The sequence below is a fragment of the Haliotis cracherodii genome, unplaced genomic scaffold, assembly GCF_022045235.1.
Source record: "Haliotis cracherodii isolate W230 unplaced genomic scaffold, xgHalCrac1.p SCAF_10, whole genome shotgun sequence".
NCBI classification, from domain to species: domain Eukaryota; kingdom Metazoa; phylum Mollusca; class Gastropoda; order Lepetellida; family Haliotidae; genus Haliotis; species Haliotis cracherodii.
Window position 1 is genome coordinate 8946928 of NW_027266265.1, and position 27941 is coordinate 8974868.

At 39.7% G+C, this 27941-nt stretch overlaps 1 protein-coding gene across 1 annotated transcript in view; it reads right to left on the bottom strand.

Moving 5' to 3' along the window:
- LOC139446180 (adenylate cyclase type 2-like) overlaps nt 1-27941 on the bottom strand; it is a 102423-nt gene that overhangs the window by 20801 nt on the left and 53681 nt on the right. Inside the window, exons 3-10 of the mRNA XM_071227490.1 lie at nt 26395-26651; nt 11211-11360; nt 8480-8827; nt 7690-7839; nt 7121-7257; nt 3279-3390; nt 1381-1508; nt 685-843 (exon numbers count right to left, since the gene is read on the bottom strand). Of these exons, the coding sequence (XP_071083591.1) occupies nt 685-843; nt 1381-1508; nt 3279-3390; nt 7121-7257; nt 7690-7839; nt 8480-8827; nt 11211-11360; nt 26395-26541 (1331 nt within the window). The 5' untranslated portion in view covers nt 26542-26651. The remainder of the gene's footprint in view (nt 1-684; nt 844-1380; nt 1509-3278; nt 3391-7120; nt 7258-7689; nt 7840-8479; nt 8828-11210; nt 11361-26394; nt 26652-27941) is intronic.

Genomic DNA, 27941 nt, shown 5'->3' on the forward strand with positions numbered 1-27941 from the left:
AACTGTGTTAATAATATATTTATGATATGTATTTACTTGTTAAGTATTTTATGTCATTTATGAGATTAATGAAAATAGGACATTGAAATGCTTATAATGAACTACGGTTATAACAATCTAAAATAAGTGGTCCCTTTGAGTTCATTATAACTGTAGATTACTGTACATTAATCAATGTTGGTTGTATGTTTTATTGGTCAAATGATGAGCCCAGCTACCAAAATTTTGCAAAATATGAAAAAAATATATGAAAAAGTGATGTGTATTGATTTACCGTATTCGACATAATAAGCACCCAGGGTGCTCTCAAAATAAGGAATAGGGAGCTTTTTTAAAAAATAAAATTTTGGTGAAAAACGACAGAGTTGAAAGATCATAAATTTCGTGGTTTATGCTGACAGCCTGAAATGATACAAAAATAAAGTCTGTGTGTATTATACACGACAAATATATTTTTCAAGAATTTAATTACCCATAATTAAGGGTGCATATAACACACGAGTGTGTACCATACACGAATAAATAAGTCTTGTGTACATTGATCAATAGGAAGGAATTGGAATTGTTCACTAGCCAACATATTAGCAAATATCGCCATGGGCGCTTATTAGAGCGGGGTGCTTATTATGTCAAATATGGTATGTGTTTTTTAAACATCAGTTGTTTGCATCTTTGTTTCCTCACCCAGGCACTCCGGACGACTCCATGTGGTTGGCGATGGTGACGTCATCAGACCACACGTCATACTGCCACTTCCTCCGCCCCAGAACTCCACACAGCACCGTGCCTGTGTGAACTCCAATACGCATGTCTACATTCACACCAGTCGCCTCCCTCACTTCCCTGTGTGGAAAATAACTGTCATTAGTACATTGTCCCATTCGTGCCCAACCCGTGTTATTCCAGGAAAAGCCGAATGGCCACTCGTGCCCCTCTCGTGGTCATTTTTGTGACTGGGTTCCGTCTCAGCGATAATGTGCAAAGCTAAAAGAATTGTCACCCCGTTGCGTAATGATTCACGTATATTTCCTCCATATATCATATATATTCAAGATGCTATTTAAAATACATCAGGGACACCAGAAATGGGCTTCACACATTGTACCCAATGTGGAGAATCAAACATGGGCTTTCAGGGTGATGAGTGAACGCTTCAACCACTAGGCTACCCCACCGCCCCACACATATCTGAATCTCATTATCAAAAAGTTATTTCATATAATGTATAATACAAAAATATTCTATACAAAAATAATGTATACAAAAATAACGTACAATACAAAAACAATGCTTAAAATGAAAATAATGTCAAATATAAAAATTATGTACAAGCTTTATGTGTCTTCCATGCACAGCTTCTGTTAGCAGTTTTCTACTGACCTGATAGCTTCAATCATGCGGAGCCCCATGCGGACACAGTTGGCAGCATTGTCCTTGTCTGCGGAGGGAATCCCAGACACGCAGTAGTAGCAGTCCCCCAGAATCTTGATCCGCATGCAGTTGCTCTTCTGAAATGAGTCGGTGAGTTTGGTTTAACACTTTGCACAATATTTCAGTTATATTACTTTGGTTGGTTCAGTTTGACGTGAGAGGAAAGCAGGTCAGTCATACAGGTCTTTAACCTGGTGAAATTTTACCCACAGGTATAGTGCTTATAAACCTGAAAACATAACCAGGTAAAAAATGACTTCGAAACCACAACCATAAGCCTCATGCACTCGGTAAGGATGCTTATAAGCACAGATGACTTTGGATGACTGGGCCATCCATACTGCTCCTTTGGAAAGGAAGTGCATCTCAGGACAGATCATCTTCCCGAGGCAAGAGCATCCACAAGTGTTCTATCAAAGTCTTGTTTCGACCCATGCCATGTCAAGCCCACTTTCCTGTGCTAAATATGATTGGACTATTACACATATCGATAGTCCAGTCAGAGAATGCTTCACAAAAGCAACATCCACGACTGATACACCAACATATCTCTTAAACACCCCAATAATTTCATTTAGTGCTTCTCACTTAGTGGGTTTACTGAAACCATAATGCACCTCTTTGATTACCTCTGTTACATCATTTCCTCTTCCAATCTCCCGCCACTTACGTTATAATTCTACTTCCTATGACGTCATCAAACTTTCTCTTGCATCATCACCATTGTCCGTTAGTTCTGTCAAATTTTTCTGTACCCAGTTTTTGTACAGCAGTTCTCAACTTTTGGCTCCCACCCACCCTACCCCTAGCTTGCCACATTCATATTCTCTCTAATCAGTCTTGTGTACATATATGGCACAGAGCAAACTATGTATATTGCTTATTTATTCAATAAATGGTATAGGTGGGCGTGGTTCTTGTTGGCTACAAATGTAAATACTTACTTAATCACCAAGTAATCATCAAAATTATCAGGTCCCTGCTCTTCAGCGGGAATCTGTTCAGTCCCTCTGCTTCTCAGCGGATGCGAACCTTTAGGCTTAACTTAATTCATGTCTGCTTTTCAGCAGAAATTTAGAATTTTGCTGCTGGCAACATAGTTGCCCATTGCTGCTGCTGCTGCTACTGCTTGCTGCTTGCTGGTGACTCAAGTTGCCAAATATAAGTCATTATAATAATAGCTTAGGGCAGCCCCTTTCTTATTTCTCTTGCCTTGTCAACTTTGACAAGGCAGGTTACTTTGCATGGGGTGTTTCAATAATTGCTATGTTTCTCTGTCAGGGATGAAATCACGAATGTTTTCGTTATCTGATCAACTTAATCATTTTTGTGAAGCTGTACAAGATAAGGACAATGATCTGATTGGATATCGCGTTTTCATTACAAGGGGCACAACTCGTGAGCTATGCGAGGTGGCACCAGGGTTGAGCCAATTAAAGTGGCCTTGATGTGGCGAGGGTAGAAACTAGGCTTTGATACAGGCTAGTGGACATGCTTGCCTCGGGATGATGAGGACAGATAAATTTAATTTCTTTGATGGACATTCCAACCTTTATTCACAAGTAAACAAAAATTTTATGCATATATACAGTAACAACCAATTTTTTAAATAGTTCTGTTTAAACTGCTGTTTCAGGTGACAAACTCTGCAACATATGGTGATGATTTTATTGTTAATTTTTTTAGCAAATACCCAGCATATCTGGGCCCACTTGCAAAAAGCTATCTTAGCGCTGAGATGATTGTAACTCCCAAACTTTAACATAGGCTAAGATAGTCTTAGCGCTAAGATCACTTTGTGCAAGTGGGCCCTCTGGAGTGTTAAGCAATGAAATTTAGAGCAATACCTTGGCGAGTTGATCAAATCTGCCAAACAGCTCATTCAGCATTTTAACAAGTTCAGCTGCTGTGCAGTCGGAGGCCAGTGGTGTGAAGTTGACAATATCTGCGTACAGGATGCTGCAAGTAGAAACAGCTGATTCATCCAAGGTTCAGGGAACACAAAGTGCATTGTCAGTACTTCATAGTTTGTATGCACTACCCTCCTCCATCACCGGTGAATACATATACATACGGCTTCTATACATTGTAGTTTTTGTTTGTTTGTTGTTTAACTCCACACTCAGCAATATTTCAAGATTCAAGATTCTTTATTCAGTATTTTGGGCCATGTGGCCAGAGAACATTTACAATTACAATAATTGCTGTGTCACATGATCTCAGGAAAATAAATACAAGTAGTCTTATTTCACATTAAATTCATGATTTAGGTATAAGGACAAAGCCTTTACAATGTTGATATTTTTGGAGTTGTGTAGATTACATAAACTGTGATTATCATGATGGACATTGGATAACCAAGGCAAATAGTGGTTTCTGACAGAAGAATATTTTGAACATATAAACAAAACATGAAATTCATCCTCTAATTGCCTCCCTTTATGGTGGGTACATAGATATAGACTCAAGTCTTCATTTGTATGTTTTGACTTTCGTAGCATGTTAATCTTAAAACCGTGTAGCGATATTCTGAATTTACAATATGCTCTCCTGAGCGATTTATTCGTGAGATTATTGATGTAAAATTCTGGCTGTAAAGGTGATTTCAAATTTGCATAATGTGACAGATATTTTGATGAAGAAATAGAGTTATGCCACTCTTGAGAATACATATCACTCAGCCTTTGTTTTAATTTTAGTAAAAATAGATTTTCATCGCTAATATGTTGAGAGATCCATACAAATGAAAAGCCTTTTTAAAATAGGACGTATGTACTTTTTCTATACATTCATAATATTTTGCCCCCCAGATTTCAGCAATATTCCATCTATATGACGGTGGTCTGTAAATAATCAAGTCGGGACCATACAATCTAGTGATTGACATCATGAGCATCGATCCATGCATCAACCAAGTCAGCGAGTCTGACCATCCGATCCCGTTAGTCGCCTCTTACGCCAAGCACAGTCACCTCTTACGGCAAGCATTGGTTGCTAAAGACCTATTCTACCCCAGATCTTCATGGGTCGCTTTAGCACATGAACAGGTGAGACAAATGTAATATTTTTATGTTACATTAAATAGGCAGATTTTTTTCAGTTATATAGCAATATTTCTTCAGCGTTTAACATGTTGCTATTTTTCTGTTTTCATATATACTGTAATTTGGCCATATGGCCATTAATACTGAATAAACAACTTTCTCTTTGTTAAAAACACTTCTTTTTCATACTCAATGTAAGTGTATCTGTCATTCAGACTGGTTTCTGCCTTAGTGCAAACGGGCATAGTTAAAAGAATTGTCAACTCGTTGCGTAATGATTTCACATATATTTCTCTAAAATATCATATATATTCCAAATGCTATTGAAAACACATTGGCACTTACAGTATAATACAGTATCATTGAACACATTTAACTGTATCTTGGGTATATTTTTAAATACACGACATATGCAAAATCAAAAATTATTCCTGGGGACTCTTTGACCGAAGTACTTGAAGTCATACTCGCATTCTGATTGGTTTGTCGTATTTTCGCCCATAACATTCATCAATAGGGGGATGAGTCTTCTTGCAGGTTACGAAAAGACGGGAGTGGTGACGAATGTGTATTCATTTTGACAAACAACATGACTTTTTGTCTTTCTACTTTATAACTCCTAACTGAATCTACAAAGGGATGGATCTATCTGAGAACTACGACAATATGTAAAGCCTAATTAAGAGTACATTGTAATCAACTGCTTCTCTGAATTAATGATGTATCTGAAGCTTCAGGAGAGATGCATAATATACCACATCCCTCAACCTCATCCCCCTGGGACTGAGCTATTGTTTCAGAGACCTAGTTAAAAGATACTGTGAGTGTGAGTGATGGTTAGTGCAGTAGGGTTGTAGTGTGATATATATACAACAGCTGATATATGTATCTGGTGCACATATGGAACTGAAGGTGATGATGTGTTGGTAGGCCAATCAAGGGGTAAAACAATAGGTTCTGTCAAGCATTTGGAGTAATTGTTATTGATTGACTGGTGAATTAATGCGTTTTCTGATTACAAAGGGTTCTTTTGGAGACATTTGGTGAAAAATAGATGAATAGGACTGAATTCATCACGATGAACTTTTTGTATAGCTCTTCTGAAATTAAAGTATTTAGAATGGAATTTCTTCAGAATAGATTTGTTAGTTTGTTGTTTAATGCCACACTCGGCAATATTCTAGCTATATGACGGCGGTCTGTAAATAATCGAGTCTGGACCACAGTCCAGTGATTGACATCATGAGCATTGATCTACGCATTTGGGATACGATGACATGCATCAAGCATGTCAGCAAGTCTGACCACCCGATCCCTTCAGTCGCCTCTTACGACAAGTATGGGTTGCTGAAGACCAATTCTAATCCAGATCTTCATGGGTTTCAATATAGAAGTATTAAGAATTGAATCTAATAAAGGTATTGAAAATAGAATGGGCTTTTCGACACTTTGAACTTGAGTATGATGCAAACAAACCAAACATATAAATTGGCAGAAATCAGGATTTTAAACTCAGGATCAGTGAAAGATAAGAAGATCCTGCTATAGCTAATGGAGACAACCTTGCACAGGCAATTGCAGCACCAGAGCCCCTCAATCTCAAGAATGTTGAGAATCGATATATCTAGAATATAAGATTTCTCACCTGCTATCTGTGTAGTGGGGAACTCACCTGACATCTGTGTAGTGCAGGACTCACCTGACATCTGTGTAGTGGGGACTCACCTGACATCTGTGTAGTGCAGGACTCACCTGACATCTGTGTAGTGCAGGACTCACCTGACATCTGTGTAGTGCAGGACTCACCTGCTATCTGTGTAGTGCAGGACTCACCTGACATCTGTGTAGTGGGGACTCACCTGACATCTATGTAGTGGGGAACTCACCTGACATCTGTGTAGTGGGGACTCACCTGACATCTGTGTAGTGGGGAACTCACCTGACATCTATGTAGCGGGGAACTCACCTGACATCTGTGTGGTGGGACTCACCGACATCTGTGTAGTGGGGACTCACCTGACATCTATGTAGTGGGGACTCACCTGACATCTGTGTAGTGCAGGACTCACCTGACATCTGTGTAGTGCAGGACTCACCTGACATCTGTGTAGCGGGGAACTCACCTGACATCTGTGTAGTGCAGGACTCACCTGACATCTGTGTAGTGCAGGACTCACCTGACATCTGTGTAGTAGGGGGAACTCACCTGACATCTGTGTAGTGGGGGGAACTCACCTGACATCTGTGTAGTGGGGGAACTCACCTGACATCTGTGTAATGGGGACTCACCTGACATCTATGTAGTGGGGACTCACCTGACATCTATGTAGTGGGGAACTCACCTGACATCTGTGTAGTGCAGGACTCACCTGACATCTGTGTAGTAGGGGGAACTCACCTGACATCTGTGTAGTGGGGGGAACTCACCTGACATCTGCGTAGTGGGGGAACTCACCTGACATCTGTGTAGTGGGGACTCACCTGACATCTATGTAGGGGGAACTCACCTGACATCTGTGTAGTGGGGACTCACCTGACATCTATGTAGTGGGGACTCACCTGACATCTGTGTAGTGGGGGGAACTCACCTGACATCTGTGTAGTAGGGGGAACTCACCTGACATCTGTGTAGTGGGGGAACTCACCTGACATCTGTGTAGTGTTGCACGTACAGGTCCTGGAAGGGGGAGGGTTTGGGTGCCTTGCTCATCATCTGCTTCTGGAGATCCTCCTTCATCTGGTTCATCAGGTTGCTGGGGATGCAGCTGATGAGAAGCTCCTCCTGGGGACCACAGACATAGGCATCTCAGTCAGGTAATACTGTCTGAACATGTCACACGTAAATCGTCCAGGTAAATACAGGATGAAACTATTCTTGGAACAAGACAATTAACCAATTCTTGATCAATCGGAATGGATTATCTGACAAAGAGATTGGCCCAGTGTGATGTTGTTCTAAAACTGACACTATCTGACAATGAGATTAGCCCTGTTTTGGAGAGTTCTAAAACTGACACTATCTGACAGTGAGATTGGCCCTGTGTTGGTTTTGCTCTAAAACTGACACCATCTGACAGTGAGATTGGCCCTGTGTTGGAGAGTTCTAAAACTGACACTATCCGACAATGAGATTGGCCCTGTGTTGGAGAGTTCTAAAACTGACACTCGCCGACAATGAGATTGGCCCCGTGTTGACGTCTCCACTCTTCCTCACCTGTTGTTTCTTCTCTCTCTCCAGTTTGATGCTCGACTCCACAGAGTTCCTGGCATCAAGGAATGCACGGCGGTGAGCCAGATCGGACAGCGACTTGTGGTACAGACCAACAATGTTGGCACACAGCAGCATCACAGCATTAGACACAAGCTGGGGATGGGATTGCAATGTATAAAACTATCAGTCTTATTTTGTCCTTTTAATGCACAGGACGTCTTAAATTTAATATGCAATATCTGATGACATAGAGAATCTCACCCGCGTGTCTTTTGATATCAAATATATCAACACGAGTTGATAAAAGTGGAAAAATTTCGAGGCTTGCCAAGGATTTTTGCCACTTTTATCAACTTGTGTTGATATATTTGATATCAAAAGACACGCGGGTGAGATTTTATTTATCATCCAACATCATCATTCCAACTTTTTCAATTAGTAGACAGTAATTAGCAGTGTCTTCAGTGTAAAAAGTACTGCTGACAGCTTCAGTAGCAGAACCATTAGTGATGTCATTTGATTGTGTCGTCATGGTAGCCAGTGACGTCACAGGATTGTGATGTAATTTCTCTTCAGCGATATCTGCAGTGTAGATATCGCTTGATCTCATCCAAGCGATACCTCCTGTGGGAGCCAGTTTTGGATGATAAAAGATGTTCACGCATAGCATAGGTCAAACATCAAAGGCAATATTTTAAACATAGTCCCTATGACAACCTATAGGATTCATAGAGGTCAAAGGTAAAAGGTGATATCCCAAATATGGTTGCCCCAGTTGCATTAACATACCAACCTGTTGTGGCAGATGCTGAATTAATCTGTCAGATAGGACCCCGGAGAGCACAAGCTCCAGGACCAAAGACAGAGATCCAACCGCCAAGGACCATTTCTTGGACAAAGGCAGCACCATGTAGCCCACCAAGGTGATATAAAACATGACGGGCATGTCATCTGCGGGGGTGCGGCGGACGCTGAAGCTGTAGTAGAGGGACATGAGTGAGAGGATGGAGAGCCACACGGCAGCTGACAGGAGGGAGGTGTGTTGCTGGTAGATCTTCTTCAGGCTTGTAAACACAATGAGGAACACCTTCAACAGGACACCACAGCCTAGTATGGACACCTGGGCTGTCTGGGAGGAACTCTGAAACAGAAGGATTTGGGGTAAGGCCATGGTGGACCATGGTATACCATGGTACAGTCAAGTCTTGATAATCCGACACTCGTTAATCCGACAATCAGCTTTATCCGACGCTAATGATGTGAACCGATTAAATCAGTGCTATTTAGACCCGTTAATCCGACAGTCTCGCACTCTGACGCCGACACTCCTAATTTGCAACGAATTACCGAAATCACTCATTAATCAGTCTCATTAATCCGACAAAGTCATCAGAGGTTGCATGATTAGAAAACATATTCCGCCAACAATGTAACATAACAATATGAATATTTATTTTATATTTTTTATTTTTGTTTGAATCCTCAAATCTATCGTGTAGTTGTCCTATTTTCATTCACGAACGTTGATACTACTTAATTTCATTTATCCGACATACTCGTTAATCCGACATAATCATATGCAACCATCGATGTCGGATTAACGGGACTTGACTGTATTTCCATCGTCATTTCAGCTGGGTACTAATCAGAATCATTGATTCATTTTTTATACATATTACAGATTGTAAATAATTCACAAGTTATTCCTACACTATACATTGTTCAGGGGCCAATATTTGGCCCCATTCCGCAGCCAATGTCAAAACAAATTCCCAAAATGAAATTTAAAAATTCCAAAACTAATGTTATGGTTTGTAGATTTGTACTTCACTGAGAACACTACAAATAAAGTGAAAGAACCTTCTATGCTTTGTTTCACATTTTTGCGCTGACATGTTAAATTACTAAAATTTTAACAAAATAAAAAAAATAAACAAAAAAACATGTCTGTCCATCACCTGTGACTATGTTTGGCCACTTTGCGGTAGTAGTGACACATATCTTTTTTTGGTTTAAATAAGTAACAAAAGAATACTGTTTAGATCTCAAGGAAGTCAAATGAGCTCTACTCAGTGCATGAACATAGAGCAGACCCTACATTGTCTGCCATCAAAGCAGCATGCAGAGCAGATGCCACAAGGCTGTGGCTCATGTTGGACATATCTAAGGGAGAAACATTGCTGTTTGTGTGAGGTACACGTAATCGGAGCACTCATTGGTCTCAAGACTGGCTTCCCACTTGCTGGGATTGGTCGTTTCGGTGCTTAAGGTGAGGGTAAATGGGATTTAACGTCGCGTCCAAGATTATTGCACTTATATAGGTTGTGTGTGTGTGTGTGTGTGTGTGTGTGTGTGTGTGTGTGTGTGTGTGTGTGTGTGTGTGTGTTGCTGCTTGTACAATTCCAGACTGATGCCGATTTCATAGTGCTAGCTCACTGAGATACCATGCCACAGTTTAACATGAATACCCCACTCAGACACAGTATACTGACCCTGAACCAACCAGTCTTTGTTTTTGCCCCTTAATGCCGAATGCCAAGTAGGGTAACAACAAATACCATCTTTAAACATCTTTGGTATGACGCGGACGAGGATCAAACCCCGGGCCTTCCGCTCTCGGAGCGGACGCTCTACCACTCGACCATGGAAGCGGTCACTTTGGTGCTTAAAGTAATGACTATATTACACAACAGCTTTGTTGTCTTTAAAGATGTTTGTCAACAGAATATTGTGTAAATACTGTAAATCTATCATTAATGCAAAAGATGTGAGTGATATTTTTTTGGCATTACTTAAACTACACATTTATGTGTCAATATTGACTGTTGACCCTTCAGGTAAATGAACAGGTGATAACAAACTTGGTCAATACAAATGTGAAATTTGCAGTAAAACATCACTTGTCATGAGGCAGTCTACTTATATTGAGGAATACAGTTGATCACAGGTATAACGAAGACGGATATAGCGAACAATCGGATACAACGAACTGTTAAAAAATACCCGATTTATCTCCTATATAATATTATATAAAATTTACGAATATAACGAACTCTCTACAGCGATACAGCGAACTGATATCTGATCATCAACAAGCCCATCTATCACTAATTAGTGAAGTGTATAGCGAACTAAGAAATCTCACTCAGTGTCAAATGTCACTGACAATTAGCTGTACGCAATCAGCGGTGAATCAACACAATCGCGGCGAATCAACACAATCAGCGGTGACAGGTCAACCTTGTTAAACTTAAATGAATGCAAAAGGTTATCAATCCAATGTTATGAAGTGATCACTATTGATACAAGTCAGTGCTGCAATTATGTGTATTGTGTTTTGTTTAACACAAGATGGCGGATGTTTCCGAGCGAAAACGTATATAACGAACAACGGATATAACGAACTGATTTCTCTGGTCCCTTGTAGTTCGTTATATCCATGTTCTACTGTAATCACACAGAAAATGAGAACAAATTTGAAATTAGGACACAATTCTCAGTCGACACAGAGTTGTCTCCCCTACCTTGTGCACCTCTCCGTTTGCCAGATGGATGATGATCATCATGATGGACACCGCGATGTCCAGTCCGAGGTACATGACGATGAGGGACTGTTTGATCTGGATGCTGTAGTGATGGTACATCTCCTCCAGGTCCAGCTCTTTGAAAGAGATCTGCAAACAGAATCGAGATGTGGCTTGTTTGCATACTACAGACTGGCATTTCAATTGCCATATTTAAATAGCATACAAACAAAATAAAGACAACAATGGTAAGCATCGGAATAAATGGGGTTTAACATCGCGTCCAAGATTATTGCTCTTATATAGCGACGTGCATGTACGTGTGTGTGTTTGTGTGGCTGCTTGTACTAGTCCGGACTGATCCCGATAAATAGTGCTAGTCCACTGAGATACCATGCTGCAGTTTAACATGAATACCAAACTCAGACACAGTATACTGACTCCGAGCAGATCAGTCCTTGTTTTAGCCCCATAATGCCGAGCGCCAGACAGGGTAACAACAAGTACCATCTTTTAACGTCTTTTGGTATGACGCGGTCGGGGATCGAACCCCGGACCTTCCGCTCTCCGGGCGGACGCTCTACCACTAGACCACTGAGGCGGTCGATGATCAAAAGGAGATATGATACTCTCAATAATCGAGGATATTTTTTTATGGTCACTGTGCAACTTGAACTGCAGTGGGTGTGAGTTTTCCACCATAACACTGTGCAGCTGAGAATCAAGACTAAAGGTCAGATCATCACACAGAAAATGTTACCGGTATATATCAAACAAAAAGTAAATTAAATCCCATTTTACAAAAAAAACATTTTTTTAATGTAAGTAGTTCTGTGCAATGTTCTGTGAGTTGAATGCTTAGTTTTGTAACCTTGAATGATTCATAACACCATCAACTGAAGCTTGTTGCCTACAGTAAGAAATTGAGGGAAATAACTCAAAGCTGGAGCCCTATCCATATTGAGGAATCCATTTTGTCAGGACATCCAGAAGTGCAGATGCACAGTTTGGAAACGGAGGAATGCAGCTTTTTGGACAAGAATGGTGTACTTAATATGATATATGAATATGTGTATATATGTGTTATGTACGGCATCAAAATGGTGTGCTACTTTCATTGCACTATTTTTTGTTTACTTCCATTGATAACAGTCTGTTTCAGAGTCAGTGGATCATGAAACAAACACAACCAGGACCACACAACCTTCCATCACTCACCCACACCCACACCCCCACCCCCATCCCTCACCCAAACCCCCATCCTTCACCCACACCCCCATCCCTCTTCCCTATCCCTCACCCACACCCGCACCCCCTGATTTGAAATGGTTGGTCCCTAACAGCCAATCTTCAGACAATCTCATTAAAATCAGATCTTAGTTCTCGCTACCGCTAAACAAAGATCTGAGGACACCTCATTATGGGTCACGTCAGAACGACCTTTCGCGAATTTTGACCGACCAATGAAATGACTGACAAGAAATCGACATTAGCCAATCAGAAGGCAGCTTTCTCGAGCTTTACGACACTACTTTCAAACTGGCGACTATGCTTCAAAACATATTTTGACACATTCTCGATAAAACAAATTAAAACTGATAAGAAGAACATTCTGGAATGGCTTATAGATGGCCTAGATTGTATGAATGTAATCATAAAATCTGTAACTGTCGTTCAGAATACCCCGCGTTAAATATTACGTGGTTGCATGATTAGAAAACACATTCCGACTGTCACTTTCATGATCTGGTAAGCGACGCTCTGATTGGTCAGAAGAATAGTCGTTCTGACGTGACCCCTAATGGTATGTCCTGAGATCTTTGTTAAGCGGTAGCCAGTACAAAGATCTGATTTTAATGAGATTGATCTTTAGAGGACTATGACTTGCACACTGACACTTTATAACAAAGAACAAATGCACAGATTTCATTTTTCTGAAAAAAGATTTTAGATAAAAATCCACGTTCAGCATCTCAAACAACTCATCTGACACAAGAGACTGTTGTGAATAGATCTAAATCGCCATAACAACTAAAATTCAACATTCAAGGGAAGCCATCAGTGTCTTGCTTTATCTCTGTCTCACAAGTAAAATATCCGAGGTTTCATGAAGACATTTCAGGTATCGATCGGAGAGGGGGTGCCAAGCACCATGGCACTCAGAAATAGTCGGAAGAGATATGTTCTTGAAAACTTGACTCTGATTCTAAGTGGAATAATCTGATAAAAATACAGACTTATTTATAACAATGGATGACAGACGATGATATTGTCTACTTCAGAAAACCTGTTTTCCCTTGATGATAAGTTTGGTCCTGACCACAAGGAGAACTTGGAAGCTCCTTGTCATAATGTAACTTTACTGATAATAATATTTTTCAGGATATGACGTCAATTGGGAATTTAAAAAGTAGGCTAGCCTAGTTTCAGCGTAAGCTGTTACACAATTCAACAGAATCTCTTTACGTCAACATTCATTACGTTTACATTCTCTAGGCAAGACCATTTTTTTAGATGATACTAGAATACATTTAACCAAAGTGTAATGAATAATAATAAATATGATTTGTTGACAAAATGTTTTTTGAACATTTTTTCATTTCTACATTTGTTAAAATTATTTATGTCAAGAGTTGAAGTGTTTTTTAAAAGAAACTGGTTAAGCTATTAGTCCCTTAGTTAGACTAATACTTGTCTCTGAAAATATATAATTGTGATAGAACCACAAAATTCCATTTAAATTGAAAAGAAGCCCCAGTGAAATGGCCTGAACCTGAGGAAAATCTAGACTTGCTTCATTTAAGGCATTTGGGCAGAAGGGAATATGATATGGTTCAGAGACTGTGAGACAGGCTATCTCTAAGTCTGACACCATTCTTGTTAATTTTGCCTTCTGACCTTGGGCATACTGCCACATAACGGTAAAACAGGGAATGTAATTGGTTCGGGCTCCATTCCACAAAGAGATCTTAATGCTATGACTGTCATGTCTATGTTAAAGTATGGGAGTTATGATGTCTTAGAGCTAAAGTCGCTTTGAGGAATAGGGCCCTGCTCCCATGACAAATAGCTTTGTGAACTTTTTAAATTTCAGTTGTAAGTAAAAATCCCTGATGCCATGATCACTTTTCTACACAGAGTCTCATCTTTTTCTGATTGTTTTCAAGAGATAAAAACAACAAATACATCCAATCCTAAGTTAATCTACAAAGTAAGATGTTCATTACCGGTCAGATAACATTGTTGATCGTATAATGTGTCGGTTTCTAGGCAGGATGAAGCCAACAGATAAACATGGTAATTGTTTGGGTCATTTACAGATAGATATGCAAATATAAAAGCTCCTTTCAGTGTTTAGAAACAAACTTGGCCTCGCCCAATCAGTCACTAATCGAGTCACAAATGACCTTCAGGGTTTAGGATTTATTATTGTCAGTATTCATGTCAGTGAGAATGATATATAGAGTGATAAGTTTCCATATCTGTGCTTGTAGACATCTGCATCTTAGTGTGATTTCATGAATTTAAAGCAGTTTGATTTGGTTAAAATATGTTACCTTCTTTCATTTTATTACTCTGTTGGACATTTGACTGCATTTCATAACATTATGACAGGCCAGGTCTCTAAACGTATGAACATCTTATAGACTAGAGTAGCTTCCCTTTGACAAAGGGCATTTACTCTGCTGGGACTGCAAAAGGCTGAACATTGAAACATTATCGGTCGACAATTGTGTTTTTGCCTATATGGTTGTTAAGCCAATGTCTAAACACAATTTTCAGTAGGAAATATATTGACTTGGGTCTCTGCCAGACTAATCACTGACCTTCTAATGTAATAGACCCGTGAAGATCCGGGGTAGAATAGGTCTTCAGCAACCTATGCCTGCCATGAAAAGGCGACTATGCTTGTTGTAAGAGGTGACTAATGGGATCGGGTGGTCAGGCTCGCTGACTTGGTTGATTAATATCATCGATCCCAATTGTGTGGATCGATGCTCATGATGTCAATCACTGGATTGTCTGGTCCAGACTCGATTATTTACAGACCGCCGTCATATAGCTGGAATATTGCTGAGTGCGGCGTTAAACAACAAACAAACAAATCTGATGTAATTTTAGGAAAACATGCAATAGTTAGGTATCGTGTGTAAAAAATGGCAATACTCTTTTCGAGGACAGAACATACAAACGACATTATATGATAAAGAGGTTATCACACTGGTGATCTATGGTATAGGAAATGGCATGTGTTAGGAATAAAGACAATGTATTTAGCTTGCATGGGCCTGCTAAATGCAAGGTTTATTCCTAATACAGGATATTTACCATCCCAAAACACACTTGCGTGATAATCTCTTTTGATCTGAACAATCACATGTACATGACATTTCCACACTCAGTAACTTGTGTTCTAGCAGATCAATAACAATCTTTGACAATCAGTTAGGGGTTTGTTTTACATGATTAAGCTGTGGATTATTTACCTGTTTAGAGATGCAGCCAGGAAAGGGCTTAACACATCCATACATCATTGCTTAATGTTTACAAACACCTGTCTTTTACGGTCAGGGAAGAGCTATTCAACTTCGGGATGTACAGATTCTCCTAATGAGCATGCAAAAGACTTAGGCCCAAAACAAACAATCACAAACGTTGTCAGGTTTGTTTGGGGTTAATTTGCTGGGAAATTGATGTGCATATGACAGTGTAAGAATATATTGACTTGTTATCAAAACCTAAGCAAGTCTAAACAAGCTGGTAACTACAATAAACGTAAAGTGATGTATATCAATTTAGAATTTCTTCAATCTGAACCTTGTCAAATCTGATGAAAATGTTGTTTTTATGACATTGATAGATAATATTTGTTCTTCTATTTGAGAAAGTATTCCTTCATTCATCCTGTATGAGTGAGTGAGTGAGTGAGTTGGGTTTAACGCAGCTTTTAATAGTATTCCAGTTATATCACTGCGTGTCAGCTTAATGTGGGATGAAAGCCCAAAATGATGCAGGTCTCAGACGTTTACCACTTTGGTGAAACCCACAAGCATGGGAATGTTGCTGACAAACCTAGAAACATAATTGGGGCAAACCGGGATTCGAACCCACGATCATAGGTTTCCTACGTGCTTAAAGGATGCAACTCTGCACAGCAAATCGCGGCGCCTTAGACGACTGGGCCACCCATGCCCCCTGTGACAGATCCCATAGTTATAAATTTGAATACCAGGTGAACACTGATTGTGATTCTCAGTACAATGTGGTCATGGGATTCATCAGGAGCACACATCTATCGGGGCGGATTGAGGATTTTTAAAACTGGGGGTTCCACTTGGGACATTCATACCTTCAGATGGGGGTGGGGGAGGGGTCCACCCAAAACATCACAAACATGACATGTAAACCATTATTAAATTTACTTTACGTGAGTGAGTTGGATTTTACACCGCTTTTAACAGTATTCCAGTTATATCGCAGTGTGTCAGCTTAATGTATGGGGAAAGTCGGAAGTGATGCAGGTCTCAGACGTTTACCACTTTGGTGAAACCCACCAGCATAGGTATGGTTAACCGGGATTCGAACCCACAATCATATGTTTCTGGCGTGCCCAAGGGACGCAACTCTGCACAACGAATCGCGGCGCTTGGACGACTGGGCCACCGTGCCCCCAGTTTACTTTAAGAACCATATCAACATGTTATTATGGAAGGTAGTATTTTTTGGGGTGGGTGTTACATTAAAGAATTGGGGGTAGCCACCCCTAGAACCCCTTCTGGATCCGCCTCTGCCTATGATTCGCCACACTTCAGGCTTTCCTCTTTCATGATATGTATGACTCACGTAAGTCTTAACACTGCATCCATTACAACTCCTTCAAGTATCATCTTGTTTACAAGCTGACTGCTAGTAAATAGTTTGTTGTTGTTTAACACAGCATTCAGTAATATTCCAGCTACATGAAGGACGAGACAATCCAGTGATTGAGATCATGAGCATGGATATACGCAAAATGGATAACAGGCATCAACTAAGTCATTGAATCTGACCACCAAATCCTACTTGTCGCCTCTTGCAACTAAATCTTCATGGGGTCTGCTAGTAAATAGCACTGAGCAGGTTCAACGAGGCATATATATGACAGATGAGGTTTTCAAGTTGACTGCTCTTTACTTCCTGTGTATAGCAAGTGAGTAAGTATGGTTTGACGCCACTTTTAGCAATATTCCAGCCATCATGATGGGGGACACCAAAAATGGGCTTCACACATGGTACCCATGCGCTGGATCGAACCTGGATCTTCGGCTTGACGATCAAACGATTCAACCACAAGACTACCACACTCCACTTTTTTAAAGAGATACCATATTCAACGTATTCAGCGCCCCATCCTTGTAAGCGCCCACAGCGATATTTGCTAATATATTGGCTAGTGAACAATCCCAATTAGCACTCCTTTCAATTGATCAATGTACACAAGACGTCTTTATTCATGTATAATATGCACTCGTGTGTTACATGCACCCTTAATTATGGGCAATTAAATTCTGGAAAATATATCTGTCATGTATAATACGACTTTTCTTCTGTATCATTTCAGGCTGTCACTAAACCACGAAATTTACGATCTTTTAACTCTTTTTTTCTCACCAAAATTATATTCTAATAAAAGCCCCCTATTTCTAATTTTGAGAGCAACCTGGGCGCTTATTACATCGAATACGGTTTGTGTAATTGAAGGTGTTTGATTATTGTTCAGCTAAAGAAAATATGTATAAAGTCCCACTTATAATTTATGAGATAATCATATCGCTTATAAACTGAAATTAATATTGCACATCCTGTTCCAAGATTGATTTAAATCTACAGACAACCTAGCTCTACACTGAAAACACAATAGGTTTATTTCGTCATATTTTCACACACAGACAAAGATAAATATGTAATTTCACTTTAAGGGGCGGTTGGGTAGCCTAGTGGTTAAAGCGTTCGCTCGTCACGCCGAAGACCATGGTTTGAATTCCGACATGGGTACAATGTGTGAAGCCCATTTCTGGTGTCCCCCGCCATGATAATGCTGGAATATTGCTAAAAGCGGCGTAAAACCATACTCACTCACTCACCCATTTCACTTTTCATTTACCACACACAAGTTCTAACATACCTTCTCAAACTGTAAAAATGTAATCAAATATTTTTCTGCTGATGTAGCGTATTTAAGATATTATGGGACCCCAGTCGATTAAAGTATTGAATAAATTCCTCCTTCAATTATCTTGGAAATACAGCTTTTAGAATCCTATTCCTTCATTTGGAATTGACAGTCTGATTACATATGTCCAACCTTGGGTGTCTGAAGACTTCTGTCTGCCATCTGTCTCAGATCAATAACTATCATGTTAGGTCTCGACTGCTGAATGTGAGGATCAAAATTGGCCAAATTTAAACAAAGTATCTTCTAATATAGTTCTGAGAATGCCAATCCTGCTGCTTAAAGATGATGAAATCATAGTTATTGCCCTTAAAATGGACCCTACTTGTGAGGTATTCTTTTGTAAGTATGAAGGCCATCTGAATAATATATTCTAGATTCCATGTCAGATATAAATGGATGCATAAATTATTTTAGGAGCTCATTATAAAGACTCTTAATCCAAAGTTAATGAGTATCTTGCAGTCTCATAAAAATCAGATTTTGTTTCCCGATACGATCCTCGAGCATTAAACGACCTTCCACGAATGGACATAACAGAAGTTTAGCCATCATATTGCTGTCATATTTTAACACAGTCATTTCTGAGCTTCATGGAATCTCCACCTAAATAAGACACACTTGTGTCCTGCATGAGTTTTCTTTGTTAAAATCAAAATTTCAGAATTTAGTTGGAAAAGAAATGAAGCATGCATTGTTTTCGAATGCTAACAACTGAGTTGGCCAAGAACCCCATCTTCCCGAGGCAGGCGTGACCACTAACCTATGTCAAAGCCTAGTTTCTACCCTTGCCACATCAAGGCCACTTTCTTGGCCCGACCCTGGTGCCACCTGGCATAGATCATGAGTTGTGCCCCTTGTAATGAAAATACGATATCAAATCAGATCTTTGTTCTTATTTCGTATAGCTTCACAAAGATGGCGACAAACCTAGAAACAAAATCGGGGCGAACTGGGTTTCGAACCCACAATCATGGGTTTCTGACGTATCCAAGGGATGCAATTCTGAATGCAATGTCTGTACTAGTCAAGACTGATGCTGATTATATAGTGCCAGCCCACTGAGATACCATGCCACAGTTCAACATGAATACCCCACACAGACACAGTATTCTGACTCCAAGCCGACCACTACTTGTTTTAGCCCCTTAATACCAAGCGCCAGACAGCGTTACAACAAGTTCCATTTTTTAACGTCTTTTGGTATGACGCGGCCAGGGATCGCACCCTGGACCTTCTGCTCTCTGAGCAGACGCTATTCCACTAGACCACACAAAGATCTTAGGACATCCTATTATTATTATCACTACTATTATAATGCCACAATATTCATTGTGATTCAGCATATATGAGGTCGCAGTCAGAGTTAGAGAAGTGCCATGCTTCAAGTTCTCGGTCATCCTTTAATGTTGCAATACACTCTCTTATTTGATTTCTACTGTACGATTGTAAATATCAGTACCAGTACTTCAAATGCCTACTGACCTGATTGCTAAATGTGTTATGTCTTTTGTCTAATTGTTAGACTAGTTAGACGATTATTTCAGCAATTATATGATAGGATCCAAGTGGTCTGATCAATTTAAACCATCATCGTGTCAACATTCAAAGAAATCATAGCACCTAAAATGTTTAAACAATATTGTTTTGATCACCATATTTTAAAGCTATTCAAGAACTCCATGCTGTTAGAACATGTGGGAATCATCACTGCACAATACACACTAAAATACGTTGCCTGAGTCTTTCGATCCTGCACCTCGATCTATAGCAACTCAGGTCATGAAACGCTCGTCACCTATCCAGTTCATATAGGACCAATTTGAGCACATTTATTAATCAACAATATAACATTCGTTAGCCTTCAGCACAGTCTTCATGGGTTTAAACCCTGCTGATTACATACAGTCTTCGTCAAATTGTTCTATCATCAAAGTCAATGACAGAAAGAAATAAGTTCAATCATGGTCTAGTATGTTCAACTAACAATTTGACCTGTGAAGATCCGAGGGAGAATAACACATGCAGTAGTTTGCAGAATAGTCTGTCTTACAGACCCTGATACATTTATATCAACTACAGCCCATGCAAGTCTATAATGTTTGGCAAGTCTAGATGAAAATGAAGAGAATCACTGGGCTCCCTTTTATTAGATTTTTATTTTCTGTATGATATGTTCATTTCAGAGACTATATGTTAGTCTATTTGCAGAATTTCTTCCCTTTCTACAGCAGTTCCACTGAAGAATATTCCAGAAGCATCTTTTATGAATCAGAATTTCTGTTCAGATTGGCAAAATCAAAACATGGTGACTTGACAAACAAGTTTAACTTAATGATGTTTTTATATGATCTAATATTGTTCAATGGGTAAAGATCTGGGGTAGAATAGGTCTTCAGCAACCCATGCTTGCCGTAAAAGGCGACTATGCTTGTCGTAAGAGGCGACTAACGGGATCGGGTGGTCAAGATCGCTGACTTGGTTGATGCATGTCATCGATCCCAATTGCTTGAATCGATGCTCATAATATTAATCACTGGATTGTCTGGTCCAGACTCGATTATTTACAGACCGCCGTCATAAAGCTGGAATATTACTGAGTGCGGCATTAAACATCAAACGAACCAACTAACAATTCCATAAATGACAGTCAAAGACAAAGAAGCCACAGTATTGATTACCGTATTCGACGTAATAAGCGCCAAGGACGCTCTCAAAATTAGAAATAGGGGGCTCTTATTAGAATATTATTTTGGTGAAAAAAACAGAGTTGAAAGATAAATTTCGTGGTTTATGCTGACAGTCTGACATGTTTATGTACGACAGATAAATTTGTCCAGAATTTAATTCCCCATAATTAACGGTGCATATACCACACGAGTGCGTATTATACACGAATAAGTCTTGTGTACATGATCAATCGGAAGGGGTGCTAATTGGGATTGGTCACTAGCCAATATATTAGCAAATATCGCCGTGGGCGCTTATTAGAACGGGGCGCTGAATACGTTGAATACGGTAATTAGAATGTTTATGCCAATTAATCAAAGGCAGCAATGGGTGACCAAATCTGATCAGCACATCTATAGCCTTCTTTGTTCAATAAAACACAAACAATCACTGAGACTGTACCAAATGTAATCCCAAAATCTGACCGGGATTATATACTAAAAAATATCTGATAACTTGGCTTGATAAAGTATATGATTGATAAATATATCAACCAACGCTCCACACCAGACAGGAGACATCAAAGAAAAGTTTGCGACCGCTGCCTTAAGGTTTAATTTGTCTCCTACCGAGACAAACCCCGCACGTAACAACTGCAAAAGCCAATGATGAAATTCCCAAAATCCAATACAACTTGTGGTCTCTTGTAGGATATAAACATGTGATATTCCCAAGCCAAGATTAAACTCTATTTCCTCTCTCCCACTGAGAAGCAACACTTGTGTGATATTCGTGATTGATCTGGTGTGGCGAAGTTTTGACATTGTGAAACTGAACAGTGATCTGTCGAGAAGCTGAGTTAGCTAGATTACCGTATTCGACGTAATAAGCGCCCAGGGCGCTCTCAAAATTAGAAATAGGGGGCTCTTATTGGAATATTATTTTGGTGGAAAAAAACAGAGTTGAAAGATACATTTCGTGGTTTAGGCTGACGGCCTGAACTGTTTATATACGACAGATATATTTTTCCAGAATTTAATTGCCCATAATTGAGGGTGCATATAACACACGAGTGCGTATTATACACAAATAAATAAGTCTTGTGTACATTGATCAATTGGAAGGAATGCTAATTGGGATTGTTCACTTGCCAATATATTAGCAAATATCGCCGTGGGCGCTTATTAGAGCGTGGCGCTTATTACGTCGAATACGGTATGTAGGGTGTAAATATGCCAGACTTTACCATATTGGCGCTGTGTGGAATCACTTTATTTCCAGGCACCTTTTGGAATAATCAATAAAAGATTCGTTTTTATACTTATCAATGAAATTAACTTTGGAGGATATTGTTTATATTGATTCTTGTGTTATGATAAATAATAATGTGTTATAATAACAGACATTAATCCACATCTCTATGCTGCTCGAAAATGTTGTTGATTTATAACATAAGAAATAGTAATAAAAATAAAATTTTGTTCACTGGTTCTAAGGAAGGAAATTTACATAAAGGTACACAGCTTTGTTATTTATTTTGAGAAAGTATCCAATCCCAACTCATTTAGAAATTTAAGTTTTTATATAAATATGAATTGCTTTCATATACATTTTATTCAGAAGCAAGGATGTTTTTGGTTTTGGTAAGCTACTTTATTTATCAATGCAATTTAGATTTTTTTTCAAAGAGCTACATAGACTTTTCTGTTTTGTTGTTAAAAAAACACAATATTTTAACTCTTGTTACACAGTTCTTCAGGGAGGGGGGGAGGGAGGGGGTCAATATAGTTGTCTCAGCAGTCTCTCTAGGAATTTAATGACAGAGGTGGCATTTCATTCTTGTACATAAACATTGCCAATCTTTCTTCTCTTATGTGACAAATACATCCCCAAAGACTTTAGTGAAACACTGACACAAAATCAATCTGGGAATCTAAAACTTGTACCATTGTTGTCCTGTAATGATGCAATAAATTTTGAAACAAACAAAAATACAAATTAACGGTCTTTATCATCATTTTTCATATTAGGTGGGATATGGGTTTTAATATATTTACAGCAATTTTAACCATAAACCTAAACATGTCTAATTAAGTGCTGAACAAGCTTCTGATTTCCCTATTTGTTTAATATCAATAAAAGTCAGATCTTAGTGCTCCCTTCCGCTACACAAAGATCTTAGGACATCCTTTACAGGTCACGTCAGAACGATCTTTCATCCAACCAATCAATGCACCGCTTCAACTTTGGCAAACGTTTTCTAATAATGCAATCTTGAGGTATTCAGAACGATATTTACGGGCTGTCGGCCAAAGTCTACGAAAGGTTGTTCTGACGTGACCTGTAACGCGATGTCCTCAGAACTTTGTTTTGCAGTAGTGCGCACTAAGATCTGATTTAGTGAGATTGCAATTGTTGCATAGTCTTAGATATACTGAAATAGGGCTTGGACAAGTCCAAAGTTACTACCCGGATACCCACCCCACTATTACCTAACCCTACCCGGGTACCTGCTGTAGGTCTCAATAGATAGGTACAAATATTCGGTTAGGAATAGTTTGACCGTAGCCCTAGATGTATTTAGATATATAAAGTCAGAAGGAATTGGTGTATAGTCAGAAAGAAATTCTAACACTAGTCACTTCTAGTGTAACAGTTAAAGTTCTAGATATTTGTTACCATTAAACAATATATCACTTGACTAACCACGGGTCCGGGTAGTCCTGTGGGTAACCGGGACCTACTCAGAAACCACCCGACCCGAGTACCCGAGTTACCCGTCCCAGCCCTATACTGAAACATGTTCATTTGGAACAAAACATTGCAATATTCCTGTATGAACAAGAAACACATGCAGTAGTTTGCAGAAATTCTTCCCTTTCTACAGCAGTTCCACTGAAGAATATTCCAGAAGCATCTTTTATGAATCAGAATTTCTGTTCAGATTGGCAAAATCAAAACATGGTGACTTGACAAACAAGTTTAACTTACTGATGTTTTTATATGATCTAATATTGTTCAATGGCTAAAGATCCGGGGTAGAATAGGTCTTCAGCAACCCATGCCTGCTGTAAAAAGTGACTATGCTTGTCGTAAGAGGCGATTGGGATTGGGTGGTCCAGATCGCTGACTTGGTTGATGCGTGTCATCGTATCCAAATCGCATAGATTGATGCTCATGATGTCAATCACTGGATTGTCTGGTCCAGTCTTGAATATTTACAGATTGCTGTCACATAGCTGAGTGTGGCAACAAAAAACAAACAGCAAACAAACAAACAAACAAACAAACAAACAAACAATGATTGTCAAGTAGCCAATTCCCTCCACTGATTTAGCATCCTGAACTAGAAGTAAAAGAGACCAGTGACACCTCATCTGTTTGTTATTTAAATCTATGCATGAAGATTCAGAGTGATAAACAAATATCCACAAGACTGTATGACAAGATGGAAGACTTCAATTGTCCAAAAGTTAACTTTCCCTTTTTGTCAAGCAATATTCCAGCAACCCCTGCCTTTGGTGTCTACATTTCAAAACAGTTGAGGTACAATCAAGCTGGGTCTTTCTACAAAGATTTAGAAAAACAACTCTTGCTCGAAAGATGTTTGCTCAAGGTTACAACATTCAGGGCATCAGTCAAAATTTCAAAAAGTTTTATGGTAGACGTTTCCAAATCTGACGCATCAGTGACCAAAATGGCGTCTGATGTAATTCCCTTCTTTGACTTAATTGTGCCATATGTGCCCGTGTTTGTTCAGGCTGGTTGTTTGGTTGGTTTGTTGTTTAACGCTGCACTCAGCAATATTCCAGCTATATGACGGCGGTCTGTAAATAATCGAGTCTGGACCAGACAATCCAGTGATTGATATCATGAGCATCGATCCACGCAATTGGGATCGATGACATGCATCAAGCAAGTCAGCGAGCCTGACCACCCGATTCTGTTAGTCGCCTTTTACGACAAGCATAGTCACGTTTTACAGCAAGCATGGGTTGCTGAAGACCTATTCTACCCGGATCTTCACGGGTCTTTGTTCAGGTGAACACCTGTCTTGTTTGTGACAGGTGCCACCGGTGCAGCAGGATACGCTCACCTTCTTGCGACCACCTGGTATCATCACTATGTGATGTGATTCATAAACACATGCTAATAGGGCTGGGACGGGTAACTCGGGTAAACGGGTCGGGTGGGTACTGAGTAGATCCCAGGTACCCACAGGACTACCCGGACCCGTGGTTAGTCATGTGATATATTGTTTAATGACAAAAATTCACTATATAACTACATGGTTACACGACAATTTTAAGTCTCAAATGTATTTCTTCATGACTATGAACACGTTCCTTCTGACGTATGTATATTTGAACAAAGCTAAAACGTCAGTCAACTTCAGTGTATGCATGACCACATCGTTTTATATGTGTATCTAAATATATTCTGCCATGGCTACTGTCAAACCATTCCCAATTGGACATTTTGAACCTATCTCTTGACACAAACAGCAGGTACCCAGGTAGGGTCGGGTAATAGTGGTGTGGGTACTCAGGTAGTAAATTTGGACTCGTCCCATCCCTACGTGCTAAAGTTATGACGGAATTGTACAAAGAACTCAACATTTAGCAGAGAACTCTTATGGTCATACGACGGGTTTTGTCGCTTTTGTTTATGAATTGAAATAACCAGTCAGTATGAAGACTTAAGATGAAGACCTCAATGTATGACCTATATATCTGTAGTTTTGACTAGCTGTCATTTTGCAACACTTAAAAATTATAACTTCCTGCTCACGCTGTCAATCACTGGTTTGTCCTCCCCTTGTAAGTTAGCTGTCTTTTGATTCTGGATGAATGTTGTTTGCTTTCAACAATTTACAATTTACAACCATATGACGGACAACAACCATATGTACGAGTCAAACTAAGCGTTGATAGCATGAGCAGCGAGCAAATATTTTGTTTGACAACAGTATTCACAAAAGTCTTGGTGAAAAGATTAATATGGAGGAATATTCTTACCTTACTAGATCTAGCCACAATGGCACATGTGTTCTCAAGCAAATATCAAGACCTTGTGCTACAATAACTTTCACAATTTCTCCCAAATCTCTAAAGCTCTCACAAGAAGTCCACACGATCAACGACCTTGGAGAAAAACCCTAAGAACTACTTCCATTTTCAACCTTATTAAGTTAAGACATTTTCACATTGAAGATATTGAAAAATATGTTTCACATCCTCTACTTATTTGAATTTTATATTAATTGCACAAGAAAATGAAACAAGTAGAACTGAGTTTTACCTTCATCTCTTTGAGAGGGACGTCTTCAGATGAGGATTTTCTAGTAGTGCTCTCTTCCTCGATCCCCTTGACCAGCTGGGTCCGGCTGCCGGCAACTGATGTAAGGCTGAAAAAACTCTCACATGCCTTCGGGCTCGTGACTTCCATTGTGAGAACGCGGAGAGGCCGATTGGACACACTGTATCCCCAGAGGAAGGTCCTTGACCTTTGCCGTTCATTCAAAACAACCCCTTGGCATGGAAGTGGGTATTGGGGATCTGTGGTAAATAAAACGAATTGTTGGAATATTACAAATATGTTTTTCTCATCCTGACTCCATTTAATGTCGAGATGAAGAACGTGCTGTTTGTGTTATGCAATACAACTTTCAACATGGCTGTGCAAGAAAGTCAACAGTACGTGTTATGGGATTATTGATTGCTGAACTGGTAATCTTGTTTTGTGTATGCTATATTGTGTGAAATATATCACTAATATCAATACATAATTACACCTCCCTCTAAAGCCTACAAAGCAGGTCCTGGCTTGGCCTGATGAACTTATTTGATCATATATCAGACAAAAGTGGGCAAGAACTGGATAGGTCATTTTTAGAGTTTGGTGAAGATTCCTATACTATTTAATCTGAGGTAAGAGTTTGCTGTTTGTAGTTTTGATGTTCTCTACACCATCCAGGGCAGCAGTTTCAGCAAAGGACAGACCAGGTGATATTTGGGTGGATGTTTGTTTGAGACAGAATAGTTTTTGCTGTTTTTGCACGCAAGCACGCACCCACGCACGCTCGCAGAGGCACACACACGGAGGCACACTCACAGGCACAATCACACTCAAACTAAAACACACACACACACACAAACACACACACACACACACACACACACACACAGAGGCACACACACACAGAGGCACACACACACAGAGGCACACTCACAGGCACAATCACACTCAAACTAAAACTCACACACACACAAAAAGGCAGGTACACACACACACACACACTCAAACAAACAGGCACACTCAAACTCACTCAAACTAAAACACACACACAAACAGGCAGGCACACACACGCACACTCAAACAGGCACACTCACAAACTAACACTAACACTAAAACTCAAACACATTCTCACATACTCACACACACACACACTCACAAACAGGCAGGCACACAAACACACTCTCACACTCACACACACTAAAACTCATGCACTCACACTTACACACCAACAGGCACCCTCACACTCAAACTAAAACACACACTCACACACAAACAGGCACACTCACACTCACACACACACTCACACCCACCCACACACAGACCGGCAGGCACACACTCACTCACACATAATCTCAAACACACACTAACACAGACACACATGCAAACAAACAGGCACACACACACACACACACACACACACACACACACACACACACACACACACACACACACACACACACACACACACACACACACACACACACACACACACACACACACTACCCTATTCAACGTAATAAGCGCCCAGGGCGCTCTCAGAATTAGAATTC